This window comes from Dama dama, chromosome 11 (genome assembly GCF_033118175.1).
Source record: "Dama dama isolate Ldn47 chromosome 11, ASM3311817v1, whole genome shotgun sequence".
NCBI classification, from domain to species: domain Eukaryota; kingdom Metazoa; phylum Chordata; class Mammalia; order Artiodactyla; family Cervidae; genus Dama; species Dama dama.
In genome coordinates, this window is record NC_083691.1 from 66,707,069 (window position 1) to 66,722,917 (window position 15,849).

General features: G+C 38.5%; 1 protein-coding gene across 1 annotated transcript in view; it reads right to left on the reverse strand.

The window, feature by feature from the left end:
• EML6 (EMAP like 6) overlaps positions 1-15,849 on the reverse strand; it is a 274,839-nt gene that overhangs the window by 94,272 nt on the left and 164,718 nt on the right. Inside the window, exons 11-12 of the mRNA XM_061155430.1 lie at positions 6,262-6,429; positions 5,193-5,299 (exon numbers count right to left, since the gene is read on the reverse strand). Of these exons, the coding sequence (XP_061011413.1) occupies positions 5,193-5,299; positions 6,262-6,429 (275 nt within the window). The remainder of the gene's footprint in view (positions 1-5,192; positions 5,300-6,261; positions 6,430-15,849) is intronic.

Below are 15,849 nucleotides of genomic sequence, written 5' to 3' on the forward strand. Positions count from 1 at the left end.
GGTTCGTTTTCATCCCAGTCCCAAAGAAAGGCAATGTCAAAAATGTTCAAACTATTTCACTATTGCAATCATCTCACATGCTAATAAAGTAATGCTCAAAATTCTCCAAGCTAGGCTTCAACAGTACATGAACTGAGAACTTCCAGATGCTCAAGCTGGATTTAGTAAAGGCAGAGGAACCAGAGATCAAATTGCCAACATCCACTGGATCATAGAAAAAGCAAGAGAGTTCCAGAAAAACACCTACTTCTGCTTTATTGACTATGCTAAAGTCTTTGACTGTGAGGATCACAACAAATTGTAGAAAATTCTTCAAAGGATGGGAATACCAGACCACCTCACCTGCCTCTTGAGAAATCTGTATGCAGGTCAAAAAGCAACAGTTAGAACTGGAGGAACAACGCACTGGTTCTAAATTGGGAAAGGAGTACATTAAGGCTGTATATTGTCACCCTGCTTATTCATCTTATATGCAGAGTATGTCATGTGAAATGCCAGGCTGGATGAAGCAGAAGCTGGAATCAAGATTGCCAGGAGAAATATCAATAATCTCAGATATGCAGATGACACCACCCTTATGGCAGAAAGTGAAGAGGAACTGAAGAACCTCTTGATGAAAGTGAAAGAGGAAAGTGAAAAAGTTGGCTTAAAACTCAACATTCAGAAAACTAAGATCATGGCATCTGGTCCCATAACTTCATGGCAAATAAATGGGGAAACAATGGAAACAGTGACGACTTTATTTTCTTGGGCTTCAAAATCACTGTAGATGGTGACTGCAGTCATGAAATTAAAAGACGCTTGTTCCTTGGAAGAAAAGCTATGACTAACCTAGACAGCATATTAAACAAGGAGAGATATTACTTTGCTGACAGAAGTCCGTCTAGTCAAAGCTATGGTTTTTGCAGTAGTCCATGTATGGATATGAGAGTTGGACCATAAAGAAAGCTGAGCACAGAAGAATTGATGCTTTTGAACTGTGGTGTTAGAGAAGACCCTTGAGAGTCCTTTGGATTGCAAGGAAACCAAACCAGTTAATCCTAAAGGAAGTCAATCCTGAATATTCATTGGAAGGACTTATGCTGAAGTTGGAGCTCCAATACTTTGGCCACCTGATGTGAAGAACTGACTTATCAGAAAAGACCCTGATGCTGGGAAACATTGAAGGCTGGAGGAGAAGGGGATGACAGAGGATGAGATGGTTGGATGGTATCACTGACTTGATGGACATGATTTTTAGTAAGCTCTTGGAGTTGGTGATGGATAGGGAAGTCTGGTGTGCTGCAGTCCATGGGGTTGCAAAGAGTCAGACATGACTGAACTACTGAACTGAACGGAGAAATAAGTAACAGAAAGAAAGCTGAGAAAGTCACAAATAAGTAGGAATTAACACACTTCTGAACAAATAATGGATCAAAGAAGAAATCAAAAAAGAAGTTTTAAAAAATCTGACAGAAATGAAAATGGAAACACAACCTACCAGAACTTATAGGACACAGCAAAAGCATATCAAAGGGGAATGTTTGTAACTAATAAACATATCCATTAAGAAAAAAGATACATTTCAGATAAAGAACTTAGTATTATATGTCAAGGATCTAGAAAAAAGTTTGGACTTAGTTTGGACACTAAGTCCAATGTTAGAAGAAAGGAAATAATAGAGATTAGCACAGAAATAAATGAAATAGAGAATAGGAAAACTGTAGAAAAGATTAATAAAACTAAGAATAGGTTCTTTGAAAAGACAAATGAAGTTGAGAACATAAGATTGAATTTTACTTCTAGATAGAACTGGACATGGAACAACAGACTGGTTCCAAACAGGAAAAGGAGTACATCAAGGCTGTATATTGCCACCCTGCTTACTTAACTTATATGAAGAGTACATCATGAGAAACGCTGGGCTGGATGAAGCACAAGCTGGAATCAAGATTGCCGGGAGAAATGTCAATAACCTCAGATGTGCAGATGACACCACCCTTATGGCAGAAAGTGAAGAAGAACTAAAGAACCTCTTGATGAAAGTGAAAGAGGAGAGTGAAAAAGTTGGTTTAAAGCTCAACATTCAGAAAACTAAGATCATGGCATCTGGTCCCATCACTTCATGGCAAACTGAATGGGGAAACAGTGGAAACAGCGGCTGAATTTATTTTTATGGGCTCCAAAATCACTGCAGATGGTGATTGCAGCCATGAAATTAAAAGATGCTTACTCCTTGGAAAAAAGCTATGACCAACCTAGACAGCATATTAAGAAGCAGAGACATTACTTTGCCAACAAAGGTCCATCTAGTCAAGGCTATGGTTTTTCTGGTAGCCACGTATGGATGTGCGAGTTGGACTATAGAGAAAACTTAGCATGGAAGAATTGATGCTTTTGAACTGTGGTGTTGGAGAAGACTCTTGAGAGTCCCTTGGACTGCAAGGAAATCCAACCAGTCCATCCTAAAGGAGATCAGTCTTGGGTATTCACTGGAAGGACTGATGCTGAAGCTGAAACTCCAATACTTTGACCACCTGATGGGAAGAGCTGACTCAATTGAAAAGACCGAGTTGCTGGGAAAGATTGAGGGTGGGAGGAGAAGGGGACAACAGAGGATGAGATGGTTGGAAGGCATCACCAACTCAATGGACATGCTGCTGCTGCTAAGTCGCATCAGTCGTGTCCAGCTCTGTGCGACCCCATGGACTGCAGCCTACCAGGCTCCTCCGTCCATGGGATTTTCCAGGCAAGAGTACTGGAGTGGATTGCCAGTGACATGAGTTTGGGTAAACTTTGGGAGTTGGTGATGGACAGAGAGGCCTGGCGTGCTGCGGTTCATGAGGTTGCAAAGAGTTGGACATGACTGAGTGACTGAACTGAACTGAGTGAACAAAGCTAACTTGAAGTATCTTTTAAATCATTGGGATTTAAAAGAATTCCTTTGAAAAATTCTGCTATTATGTTTCTTAATAAATTTATATCCAGATAATATAGTTACTTCAGATAAATATGAAAGGAAATTATTAAATAAAATTATCAATATAATTTAAATATTTTGTTAAAATTTCTTCTAGGCAAGAAATCTCTTGATTATTCAGACATGTAAAATATGGCCTTATGAATCATGGTGATCACTCTTGGGAATTATCCTTCTTTCATGACCCTATGAACCTTCCAGATCAGACTTGGATATAGAGCAAAGCTCTTGGCTTAATCTAGGACCTAGCATATGCTGTTGACTGGGAGAACATTCCCTATAATTTAAATGTGGATAAAATCCATCTTTTGTTGGATTTTAAGGCCTACCATGTACTACCATGTACTTATGCCCTACTATCAAGAGGGCATACCATGTACTTATGCCCTACTATCAAGAGATATAAATTTAATACATTTAAATGAAATTTAATTCAATCAAACTTAATTACAAAAAATCATGAAAATATTATAATAAAACTCTTATTTAGGGTTTGACCAAAAATTGTTCGGGAAAAAAAGAAGTCAGGCGATATCTCACTTCTGCCTTGTCTATTACAGATGCAATGAACTAAGCTTTTAAAGTCTAATGATAATTATTCATCTGAATTCAGATGCTTTCCTCAGCTTATCAACTACTTTAGAGAACTGAATTCTTGTCTCGGCAATCCTACTGCTTATTCAAACAGTCTCATAACTTCTGTGGGCCTCAAAGTCCCATCTGTAGAACAGACTTCCAGCTCAGGAATAACTCAGGAATCAAATTCAGACAACATGAATCAAATAACACAGGTGAAAACTTTAGAAAATAAGATGTCAGGGAGAATATACAAATCTTAGGCATGAATTTCAATCAAGTCATTCATTTTCATTCTTTTACAAGCACCATTTTATTAAATAAAAACATCTCAACTAAAAAAATTGCTTTTCTCTTTCTTTTTTCCTTAAATTGTATGTTCATTTTGTTTTCCCCTTTCATTGTTCATTCCATTTCACCTTGATATTAGGGTATAATATTGTTTAATATTTTCATATTTACATATTAATAATTTCCTTTCAAATCTTAATCTATAGCATAATATATTGTACCAACACACAGTCAAACTGATTTAGTCTTGAAGTTGAGCCAACCCATCAGCTGGACTACTTTTGTGCTAATCTAATTTTTCAAAATTGAAAGCAGTGAGTGACAATTATGGGCTGGGAATAAAGTCATCATCTGAAAAGTCATACATTCAGAGCTTATTTAGAGGCAAAGCTAAGTAGCACATAGGATGTGCACTCTAGAGAGAGGATCAGATCCACTTTCTTATTCTAATACTACAGGCAATAAGGATGCGGGCACAGTACTTAACCTTTCAGGGGTTACTGTGGGGTTGGATTTGGTGTACGTATAGCACAGGATGTGGCCCCACAGAGATACGTGATACATGGCAGCTGCCACAGGCCTATGGTAAGTTTCCGTGGGCAAGACTGACAGTTGCCATGTCTGAAACTTGAAATCTCATTAGCTCCATGTTCATTTATGGAATCTGCTTCACATAGCTCCGTTAAATGACAAGGAAGAAAACAGAACCCCCTAGAGTTATTACCATTAAGAAGGTGATACGTGTCCAGATTCCAGTGAAGGAGTGTCCATTTTAATACACAGTTTAGTGCTAAAACTGAATACCTATTTTTTAAAAAATAGTACCCGATTAGTTGTAATTGTCCAATTTTTTTACTAAAGATGATTTCTGACTGGACAGATAATACGCATTGTATTTGGGCTTTTACTTTAATTAAACGGATAATGGTCTCCACAAGCTAAGAGAGGCATCAGGACAATAGCTCATTTGCAAACTACCATGCCTCCAGAGTCTCCTGTTCTATAAAGAAAACACATGCTTTAATGATCTGCTGAGAAAAATGAAAAATCATGTAACTTACTTGCATATTTTTCTGCAACAGATATTTAAAATTTTTAGCTGCTAGGAAAGCAGGAAACCCAAATTGTCATGGGTTCTGCTTTAAAATTTGCTACTACCTTATCCTTAAAATTTTTTTACTGACATGATCAGTAAAAACCTTATTTCAAATCTGCATTTAAAGACAAAAAGTAGGCAATTTTACTAATTCTATTTTTAATTTTCTTTTGCCGAAGGACTAACCAATTTTAGTGCAGTGTCTGATTTGAATGATATCGAGATTTGGGGGTTATAAAGTATCTGTCATAAGGCTTCCTGTTTACTGACCTGACGATCATAATTGATTTGAGTTTCTTGTTCAATATCAGAGTCCAACTCCGGCACATCAGATAAATCTGAATCAGATTCTTCACTGTAGGAATCAGTGCCACCGTCTGCAGAAACACCCCCACAAGAAACAAGCAGAAATTCTGAGACTCTTAATGGCTAAAAAGTTTATTTAAAAATATTTTCTTTCTTCTATCCTACTGAGTTCAGTAAAAATAACTACACCATACCCCATAATTTTCATTTGCTGTAGATTCTTAAAACATCTTTTTCCTTTCATCTTTTGGTTAAGTTCAGCGGCATACCTCTCACCCTCTTTTTAGGAGTATTAACAGATTAGCGTAACTCCCCCCACCATTTCCATACTTGTATTAGATAATGGATCTTTGGGTTTTAAATCTTGCTTTGAAAGAGAGAAAAGGGGAGACGGGAAGGTTTTACCATGGAGGAAGCTGGGTCAGAAGGAAATTCAACCACTTATTCAGTAAAAATCCTCTTTAGCCTGTTAACATGACCACCAAGTGCTGGTAACTGTCATGGTCAAAACTGCTGCAGAACCCCTCCCAATAAAAACCATTTCCTCACATAGTACATGGTCATTACTACTGACAGTACAATAAATTAAAGGACCAACAAATCCATTGACCTGGAACACAGCTGATCCTGACTGTGGATCATTCTTTGATCCCTATTAGGAAGGCAACTCCTATTCCAAATGTTACTTGGTCACCTGACCCAGCAGCCCCACCATTCATCAGAAGTGTCCTAAGGAGGCTGAAATGTATGTGCTGATCTTGTTTTCAAAAGTTAATTCTTCATGTAAACTTTAGACCTTCAGCTTTCATTTAGTATAAGCAAAAATCTTTGAAGGAAATTATCCAATTGACCCATATTCGATTAACTCATATCTCAAAACGTTTTTCTGTTTTTTTTTTAATTTTTAAATTTATGGTAGGAATGAATTTTTCAAAATGGCTTTAACTCTTTACCTTCAGAAGAGATGTCAGGCCATTATGTGAAATTTTTATTGAAAAACAAACAGATGTTGGAAAATTATTACTGATTTTACCCTGGGGTGCGGTTTCCAGCAGGCCATTGCTGACACCTTCTGGAATAAATCTCCACTGGAAAACCGAGTGGTCAGCCCCTCCTGTGCTTAATACCCACTGAAAGTCATGTGACCAGCGGACGTTTGTGACATGTGCAGAATGGCCCACATACTTTCTAAATTTGGCTCCTGAAAGATATTATTGAGAAGATTAGTTATGAAAAAAAAAAAGAACTCGTTGGTTAAAAAATTACATTCCAAAAAAAAAAAAATTACATTCCTATTCATGTTGAGGACAAAAGCTTTAAATACACTAGAAAACATAATCTTCAGCCTTATATATAATAAATAAGTGAATGTTTCAAAAGATATGTCAATCATTCCAGTATGAATTAAGCTAAAACTAGATCTTAAAATCTGAGCTGTTTCTAAAGACACATCTGAACCTGTTCCAAATAACACCTACTGTGTCACTGATTCTGCAAATAAAAGCTAAAGAATAAATATCTTACACATTCTTATTTAAGTATGAGATATAACCGGCAATCCTTTACAACTGGGAAACAGAAAATAATTCTGAAGGGGGAAATGTTAAGTTATTGTTTGGGGTCATATGATGTAGAGTTGGGAGAACGAAACTTTTTTCTCTTAAATTGATTACTTTTACTCAGTGAACACCATCCCTGGGGAGTAAATGCAATAGAAAAGCTTTGCGAACTTATATTTGGCACTGAATAACTGAAGCAAAGTCTCCAGTGTGTGGTCCATACACAGCAGTATAAAGGCACTCATGGAAGTAAGCAAGGTCCATCTTATGTGGAGGCCTAGAACCCCAAAGACTGTGGGATATTTCCAGGGCCCACAAGCACCCCATCCCTTCTTCAGAAATACTTCTAGCTATTACAGTCCCTCTAAGTGGCATCTCTTTAATGGGGGAAAAGCCATCTGTTTAACTATCACATGCTTAAAATTTAAATACACACTGGGGAGATAATGATTTAAATTTATAGGAAGGCAAAAATGGCTGCTACATGTTATTTTCCTGAGAGCATGCTCTGAGCAGGTGAGGTTTTATTATATCAGGGCCTCCGAAAAAGGCAAGGGGGATGCTGCCACAGAAGGGGAAAGGAAGGACTTGAGTCTCAAAAGCAACTGCCCATTACAAGGAGTTTCCTAAATCAGTTTAAAGAGATTAGACTGTTAATAAAGTCAAACAGATTCCAACTCTGATCAGCTGGAGATGCTGAATTATATATATATATATATATATAATTATAATTCAATAATTATAAAGTAAACCTTTCCACATCTCTGTAGACTTTGCTGGGCTATCCTTTGCTGCCCTGACCTTTATACCCTCCTCAGACAGGATTTAACCCATCTCTTTGGGGTTGTTTTAAAAATACCCACAATTCTAAAAACATGAAACTATAGAAAAACATGGGTCGATTTGTGGTTATGAGGAGATTGGGGGTTGAGGAGATGGTGAGATGTTGGCCAAAGATACACTTTCAGTATAAGATGAATAACTTCTGGGGAACTAACATACAGCATGGTGAGGGTATTTAATAATGCTGCCTCATATATTTGACAGTGGCTAAGAGAGTAGACCTTAAATGTTCTCAGCACGCATGCGTGTGCACACACAACACAAAATAACTGAGGTCATAGATATGTTAACTAACCTTAAAGTAGTGATCATTTCACAACAGTTACATAAATGAAATCACCATGTTGCACACTTTAAACATATACAATGTTATTTGTTAATTTTATCTGAATAAAGCTGGAAAAATATGTCCACAAATTATTTGATACAAATCAAAACAAATAGACTGTCAAAAGTAAAGGTGCGTGACATCCAAGAGGAGGTTATAACAGGCACTGCGGATGCATCCTTGCTCTTTCCTGGATCTCTAGATACTGTGTGACGAGGACACCCAAGCAGCTCAGGGAGAGGCTCACATGGCAAGGAGCTGAGGCCTTCTGCCAAGAGCCCGATGAGGGAACACGTTGGAAGAGGATCTTTGGCTTTAGTCTAGTCTTTAGATGACTGTAGCCTCATGAGAGACCTGGAACTAGAATCATCCAGCTAAGCTGCTCCTGAATCCCTAACTCCCCAAAACTACGAGATAATAAATGATTATTGATTTAAGCTGGTAAATTTGGGAGGGGGAGAATTTGATACAGCCATAGCTAGCTCATACACCCTTGGTAGGCTGGAACTAGAACCTTCAAACATTAGTGTCATCAAATTTGCTGTTTAGTTGCTAAATTGTGCCCGACTCTTTTGTGACCCCATGGACTGTAGCCTGCGGGGCTCCTCTGTCCATGGAATTTCTCAGGCAAGAATACTGCAGTGGGTTGCCATTTCCTACTCCAGGGGATCTTCCTGACCCAAGTATCGAACCCATGTCTCCTGTACTGGCAGCCAGGTTCTTTACCACTGAGCCACCATGGAAAGCACCAGTGTCATCAATATTTAGGCCTTGTCTCTCTGATCTTCCTTCCTGTCCTCTTTCTCCCTCACTTTCTCTGCTCTAGTCTCACTAGCCTCTTTGCAAGCCAGGCCCTCTTCTGCCTCTATCTTTTGCATGTCTGTTCTGTCTGGAATGCTCTTCCCCTGCACCTCTGAATGGCTGGCTCCCTCACCTCTTTCAGGTTTCTAGTCATACGAACCTGTATCAGTGAGCCCTGCTTTTACCACGCCTGCTTAAAACAGCAATACCCTATTGCCCCACATGAGCACTACTCCCATTGTGTACCTTATTTTTCATCATAGTGCTTCTCACCAACAGATGTGTTTTTATTGTTTTGTTGATTGACTGTCTCCTCAGTAGGACAAGAGCTCCAGGGATTTCTGCTGGTTTTATGCAGTGACCTATCTCCCGCCTCTAGAATAGCACTTAAATATTTATTGAATACATGAAGGTCACATCCATCTCTTCCAAGGGTTTCCTTAAGACACTGAGTGGCTTTTCCTTAAGACACTGACCTTAAGGAAGACTCAGCCCTCAACTCTCATCTCCTCTCTACTGATTCTTTCTCCTTAGTTTTAAATATGGTTGATAATCCCTTGACTGCCAAACATTCAGCTCCAGCCCTGACTGAACTCTCCCCAGTGTTGATGGCCTATGTGCAATGCCCACTTGGATGTCTAATAGTTGCTTCAAACTTATGGACAAACTAGGAGCTTACCCTTCCCTTCCTACCCTGTTACCACCATAACACGTGCACGCACACACACACACACCCTTTTACTCTCTCATTTTCCCGTCTCTGTAGATGGCACTAGCATTCAGCCCATTGGTCAAACCTAAAAGTTAGGAGTCATCCTCAATCCCTCTCTTTCCTTCTATCCCCACACCCAACCCACGAGTGTGATCTTCAGGTCTACCTTTACATTGTTTTCTAGTCTCAACCACCTCTCTTCACATCCGTTCCTGACACCTTTGTCGAAGTTACATCCTCTATCACTCAGGCTCTTGTGATAATCTCTACTTGAAGCCTCCTTTTCACTATTCCACTCCACACAATATTAAAGTGGTATTTTAAAAATGTAAATTGGTCATGCCACTCTTCCACTTAAAATCTCAATAGTTTTCCATTGCACTTAGAATAAAATCCACATTTCTAACGATTGCTTTAAGGCCCCTCATGCCTGGCCCCACTGCCCTTCCAGCCTCGCATTGCACAACTCTCCCATCGTTGGTCAAGCTCTAGTCACGCTGATCTTTCTGTTCTTGCATCAAGCTCATCTAAGCTCTACTGGAGGTCAGCACTTTTCCTTCCAAGGTCTATGGTTTCTGCAACTTAAGTCTTACAGTATCCAGGAGATCTGGCATAGGAGGCAGTCATTCAAGGACTGTGGTGTGTGTGTGTATCTGTGCTGTGTGTCTGAAGGATTAACGGAAGGGTAGCAAATGAAACATGGAGATCCTCAGCCTGGAGCCTCCCCTGGCAGGGGCAGATGCCAAGGGTGTTAAGATATGACAAATGACAATAAGCAAGGCTTTGGATTTTATCTCAAGTCAGTGTCTGGGGGTTGATGGTCAAACAGGATGTAGTCTACGTCAGGGGTCCCCAACCCCAGGCCGCTGGGCTCGTACCAATCCACAGCCTGTTAGGAAGCAGGCTGCACAGCAGGAGGTAAGCGGCAGGCAAAACTGAAACTACCTCCCCACTACTACAGTCCTTGGAAAAATGGTCTTCCACAAAACCAGTCCCTGGTGCCAAAAAGGTTGGGGACTGCTGGTCTAAATGACATCAGGGAAAATTATCAGTAATGACCCTAATTATATTAAGATTTAATAACTGTCAAAATGAGGAAAACAAATTGGTTCTGCTATGTAACAATAATACAGTGAAAGTGTGAAAGTGAAAGTCACTCAGTCGTGTCCCACTCTTTGCAACCGCATGGACTATACAGTCCATGGAATTCAGGCCAGAATACTGGAGTGAGTAGCTTTCCCTTCTCCAGATCTTTCCAACCCAGGGATTGAACCCAGGTGTCCTGCATTGCAAGCGGATTCTTTATCAGCTGAGCCACCAGGGAAGCCCAAGAATACTGGAGTGGGTAGCCTATCCCTTCTCCAGTGGAGACCCAGGAATAGAACCGGGGTCTCCTGCATTGCAGGTGGATTCTTTACCAACTGAGTTATCAGGGAAGCCAACAATAATACAAATTGTAGTCATTTTCATTAGCTGTAGAACACATATGTCTAGTTATTATGCAGAGAATACTGTGCACATATAATTGTATCAATTAACTTGATTGTGAGTTTTATTTTAATCACAATGGAAAACTATAATGTTGGCTCAGTCTCCATACTCTCTCACAGTCATCAGCCCCTGCTCTTATTTGCCTGTTCACAGGTTCAAACGTTGGGGGAATACTTGTCACTGGTACCTTGGTTAAAGGAAGACAAGTTATACCAACTATTACCATCCTCAGCAGCAACACTGTCATAAACTACTCAGTTGGAAGTTTTGGCACAAAAAGTCCATGAGAAGCCTAAATGACTTGAGGCAAAATTGCAAGATGTATAAACTCTGTATCAGGAAAAGCGGAACAAGTCAATTTGCCATGAGGACATGGATACTTCTGCAGATTGTGGAGGTGGGTTTTATTACTCTCACGTACTGTCACTCTGGCTGTCAACCTCTCCTTGTTCATTCAGATGTCTTCTGGTCCCCTTCATCCTCAGGGTTGTTTTATATGTAAGAGTATCTCATTTTGACAAATAGTACTACTCACCATACCTCCCGCCTCACCCTTCCCCTTCCTAATAAGCAAACCCAAGGTCTACATTTCCATTGCTATTTGCTAAAGCCAATCCACCCTACAAGGCTCAGTGATACATAAAAAATAACAACTCTCACTGAATTGTCAAGTCCTGATACTTGAGGCCAATAGTACTGTTTCTGACCCTCAGGATGTTTCTTCTGAATGCTAATTTCCCAGATACCTTCTGGTTACTTAACTTCTGCAAGTATATTACTCAATCTAACAAGACATGCCCTCTTACTCAAAAAGACCCGTTAGGGTGAGAGAGAACAGTTTGAATTAGACATGTTGAGGTAATGCTGTGCCTTGAACATTTCATTTTTAAAAATTTTTTGTGTCAAACAGACCTAAATTCTACTTTCTTCACTTATTTCTTAAAAAAAAATTTTTTTAATTGAAGAATAATTGCTTCACAGAACTTTGTTGTTTTCTGTCAAATCTCAACATGAATCAGCCATAGGTATACATACATCCACTCTCTTTTCAACCTCCCTCCCATCTCCCCCCTACTCCCACCCCTCTAGGTTGATACAGAGCCCCTGTTTGAGCCATAGAGCAAACTCCTGTTGGCTATCTATTTTACATATGGTAATGTAAGTTTCCATGTTACTCTCTCCATACATCTCACCCTCTCCTCCCCTCTCCCCATGTCCATAAGTCTATTCTCTATGTCTGTTTCTCCACTGCTGCCCTGTGAATAAATTCTTCAGAACCATTTTTCTAGATTCCATGTATGTGCATTAGGATACAATATTTACCTTTCTCTTTCTGACTCACTTCACTCTGTGTAATAGGTTCTAGGTTCATCAACCTCATCAGAACTCACTCACATCTATTCTTTTATGGCTGAGTAATATTCCATTGTGCATATGTACCAGAACTTCTTTATCCATTCATCTGTCAATGGACATCTAGGTTGCTTCCATGTTCTAGCTATTGTAAATAGTGCTGTGATGAACAATGGGATACATGTGTCTTTTTCAACCCTGGTTTGCTCAGGGTATACGCCTAGGAATAGGAATGCTGGGTCATATGGTGGTTTTATTCCTAGGTTTTTAAGCAACCTCCATACTGTCTTCCATAGTGGCTGTATCAATTTACCTTCCCACCGACAGTGCAAGAACATTCCCTTTTCTCCACACCATCTCTAGCATTTATTGTTTGTAGACTTTTTGATGATGGGCCATTCTGACTGGTGTGAGGTGATATCTCATTGTGGTTTTGATTTGCATTCCTCTAATAATGAGCGATGTTGAGCATCTTTTCATGTGTTTGTTAGCCATCTTTATGTCCTCTTTGGAGAAACTTATGTTTAGGTCTTTTTCCCACTTTTTGATGGGGTTGTTTGTTTTTCTGGTATTGAGTCGTATGAGCTGCTTGTATATTTTGGAAATTAATCCTTTGTCAGTTGTTTCATTTCCTATTATTTCCTCCCATTCCAAGGGTTGTCTTTTCACCTTGCTTACAGTTTCCTTTGCTGTGCAAAAGTTTTTAAGTTTAATCAGGTCCCACTTGTTTACTTTTGTTTTTATTTTCGTTACTCTAGGAGGTGGGTCATAGAGGATCTTGCCTTGATTTATGTCATTGAGTGTTCTGCCTATGTTTTCCTCTAAGAGTTTTATAGTTTCTGGTCTTACATTTAGGTCTTTAATCCATTTTGAGTTTATCTTTGTGTATGGTGTTAGGAAGTGTTCTAATTTCATTCTTTTACATGCAGCTGTCCAGTTTTCCTAGCACCATTTAGTGAAGAGGCTGTCTTTACCCCATTGTATATTCTTGCCTACTTTGTCAAAATAAGGTACCCACAGATAAATCGGTTTATTTCTGGGCTTTTTATCTTGTTCCATTGGTCTGTATTTCTGTTTTTGCACCAGTACCATACTGTCTTGATGACTGTAGCTTTGTAGTATAACCTGAAGTCAGGAAGGTTGATTCCTCTAGCTCCATTCTTCTTTCTCAAGACTGCTTTGGCTATTCAGGGTCTTTTGTGTTTCCAAATAAATTGTGAAATTTTTTTGTTCTAGTTCTGTGAAAAATGCCATTGGTAATTTGATAGGGATTGCACTGAATCTGTAGATTGCATTTGGTAGTATGGTCATTTTCATAATATTGATACTTCCTACACAGGAACATGGACTATCTCTCCATCTGTTTATGTCATCTTTGATTTCTTTTATTAGTCTCTTGTAATTTTCTCTGTACAGTTCTTTTGTCTCCTTAGGTAAGTTTATTCCTAGATATTTAATTCTTTTTGTGCAATGGTGAATGGGATTCCTTAATTTCTCTTTCTGATTTTTCATTGTTAGTATACAGAAATGCAAGTGATTTCTGTGTATTGATTTTGTATCCTGCAACTTTTCTAAATTCATTGATTAGCAGCTTTAGTAATTTTCTGATACTATCTTTAGGGTTTTCTATGTACAGTATCATGTCATCTGCAAACAGTGAGAGCTTTACTTCTTTTCTGATTTGGATTCCCTTTATTTCTTTTTCTTCTCTGATTGCTAGGACTTCCAGAACTATGTTGAATAATAGTGGTGAAATTGGACACTCTTGTCTTGTTCCTGATCTTAGGGGGGATGCTTTCAGTTTCTAACCACTGAGAATGTTTGCTGTAGGCTTATCATATATGGCCCCTACTGTGTTGATGTAGGTTCCTTCTATGCCCATTTTTTGAAGAGTTTTAATTATAAATTGGTGCTGAATTTTGTCAAAGGCTTTTTCTGCATCTATTGAGATGATCATATGGTTTTTATCTTTCAATTTGTTAATATGGTGTATCACACTGATTGATTTGTGTATATTGAAGAATCCTTGCATTCCTGGGATAAACCCAACTTGATCATGTTGTGTGAGCTTTTTGATGTGTTGCTGAATTTTGTTGAGAAATTTTGCATCTATGTTCATCAGTTATATTGGCCTGTAGTTTTGTTTTTTTGTGTTATCTTCGTCTGGTTTTGGTATCAGGGTGATGGTGGCCTTGTAGAATGAGTTTGGAAGTGTTCCTTTCTCTGCAATTTTTGAAGGAGTTTTAGAAGGCTAGGCATTAGCTCTTCTCTAAATGTTTGATAGAATTCTCCTGTGAAGCCATCTGGTCCTGGGCGTTTGCTTTTTGGGAGATTTTTGATCCCAGCTTCAGTTTCAGTGCTTGTAATTGGGTTGTTCATAATTTCTATTTCTTCCTGGTTCAGTCTTGGAAAATAGAACTTTTCTAAAAATCTGTCCATTTCTTCCAGGTTATCCATTTTATTGACATATAGTTGTTCATAATAGTCTCTTATAATCCTTTGTATTTCTGCATTGTCTGTTGTAACCTCTCCTTTTTCATTTCTTATTTTGTTGGTTTGATTCTTCTCTCTTTTTTTCTTGATGAGTCTGGCTAAAGGTTTGTCAATTTTGTTTATCTTCTCAAAGAACCTCTTCTTAAGAGCTTCTTTGCAGCTTTTAGTTTTATTAATCTTTACTATTGTTTCTTTCATTTGTTTTTCATTTATTTCTGCTCAGATCTTTATGATTCCTTTCCTTCTACTAATTCTGGGCTTTTTTTTGTTGTTGTTGTTGTTCTTCTTTTTCCAATTACTTTAGATGTAAATTTAGGTTGTCTATTTGGTGTTTTTCTTGTTTCTTGAGGTAGGATTTTATTGCTATAAACTTCTCTCTTAGGACTGCTTTTGCTGCATCCCATAGGTTATGAGTTGCTGTGTTTTCATTGTCATTTGTTTCTAGAACTTTTTTGATTTCCCTTTTGATTTCTTCAGGAACCTGTTGGTTATCTAGAAATATGTTGTTTAATCTCCATGTGTTTTTGTTTCTTACAGTTTTTTTTCTTGTAATTGATATTTAGCCTCATAGTATTGTGGTCAGAGAAGATGCTTGATACGATTTCAATTTTCTTAAATTTACAGAGGTTTGATTTGTGACCCAAGATATGGTCTATCCTGGAGAATGTTCCATGTGCACTTGAGAAGACGGTGTATTCTTCTGCATTTGGATGGAATGTCCTGAAGACATCAAGGAGATCCATCTCATCTAATGTATCATTTAAGACTTGTGTTTCCTTATTAATTTTCTGTTTTGATGATCTGTCCATTGGTGTGAATGCGGTGTTAAAGTCTCCTACTATTATTGTATTACTGTCAATTTCTCCTTTTATGTCTGTTAGTGTTTGCCTTATGTATTGAGGTGCTCCTATGTTGGATGCATAGATATTTACAATTGTTGTCTTCCTCTTGGATGGATCCCTTGATCATTATGTAGTGTCCTTCCTTATCTCTTGTAATATTCTTTATTTTAAGGTCTATTTTGTCTGATATGAGGATTGC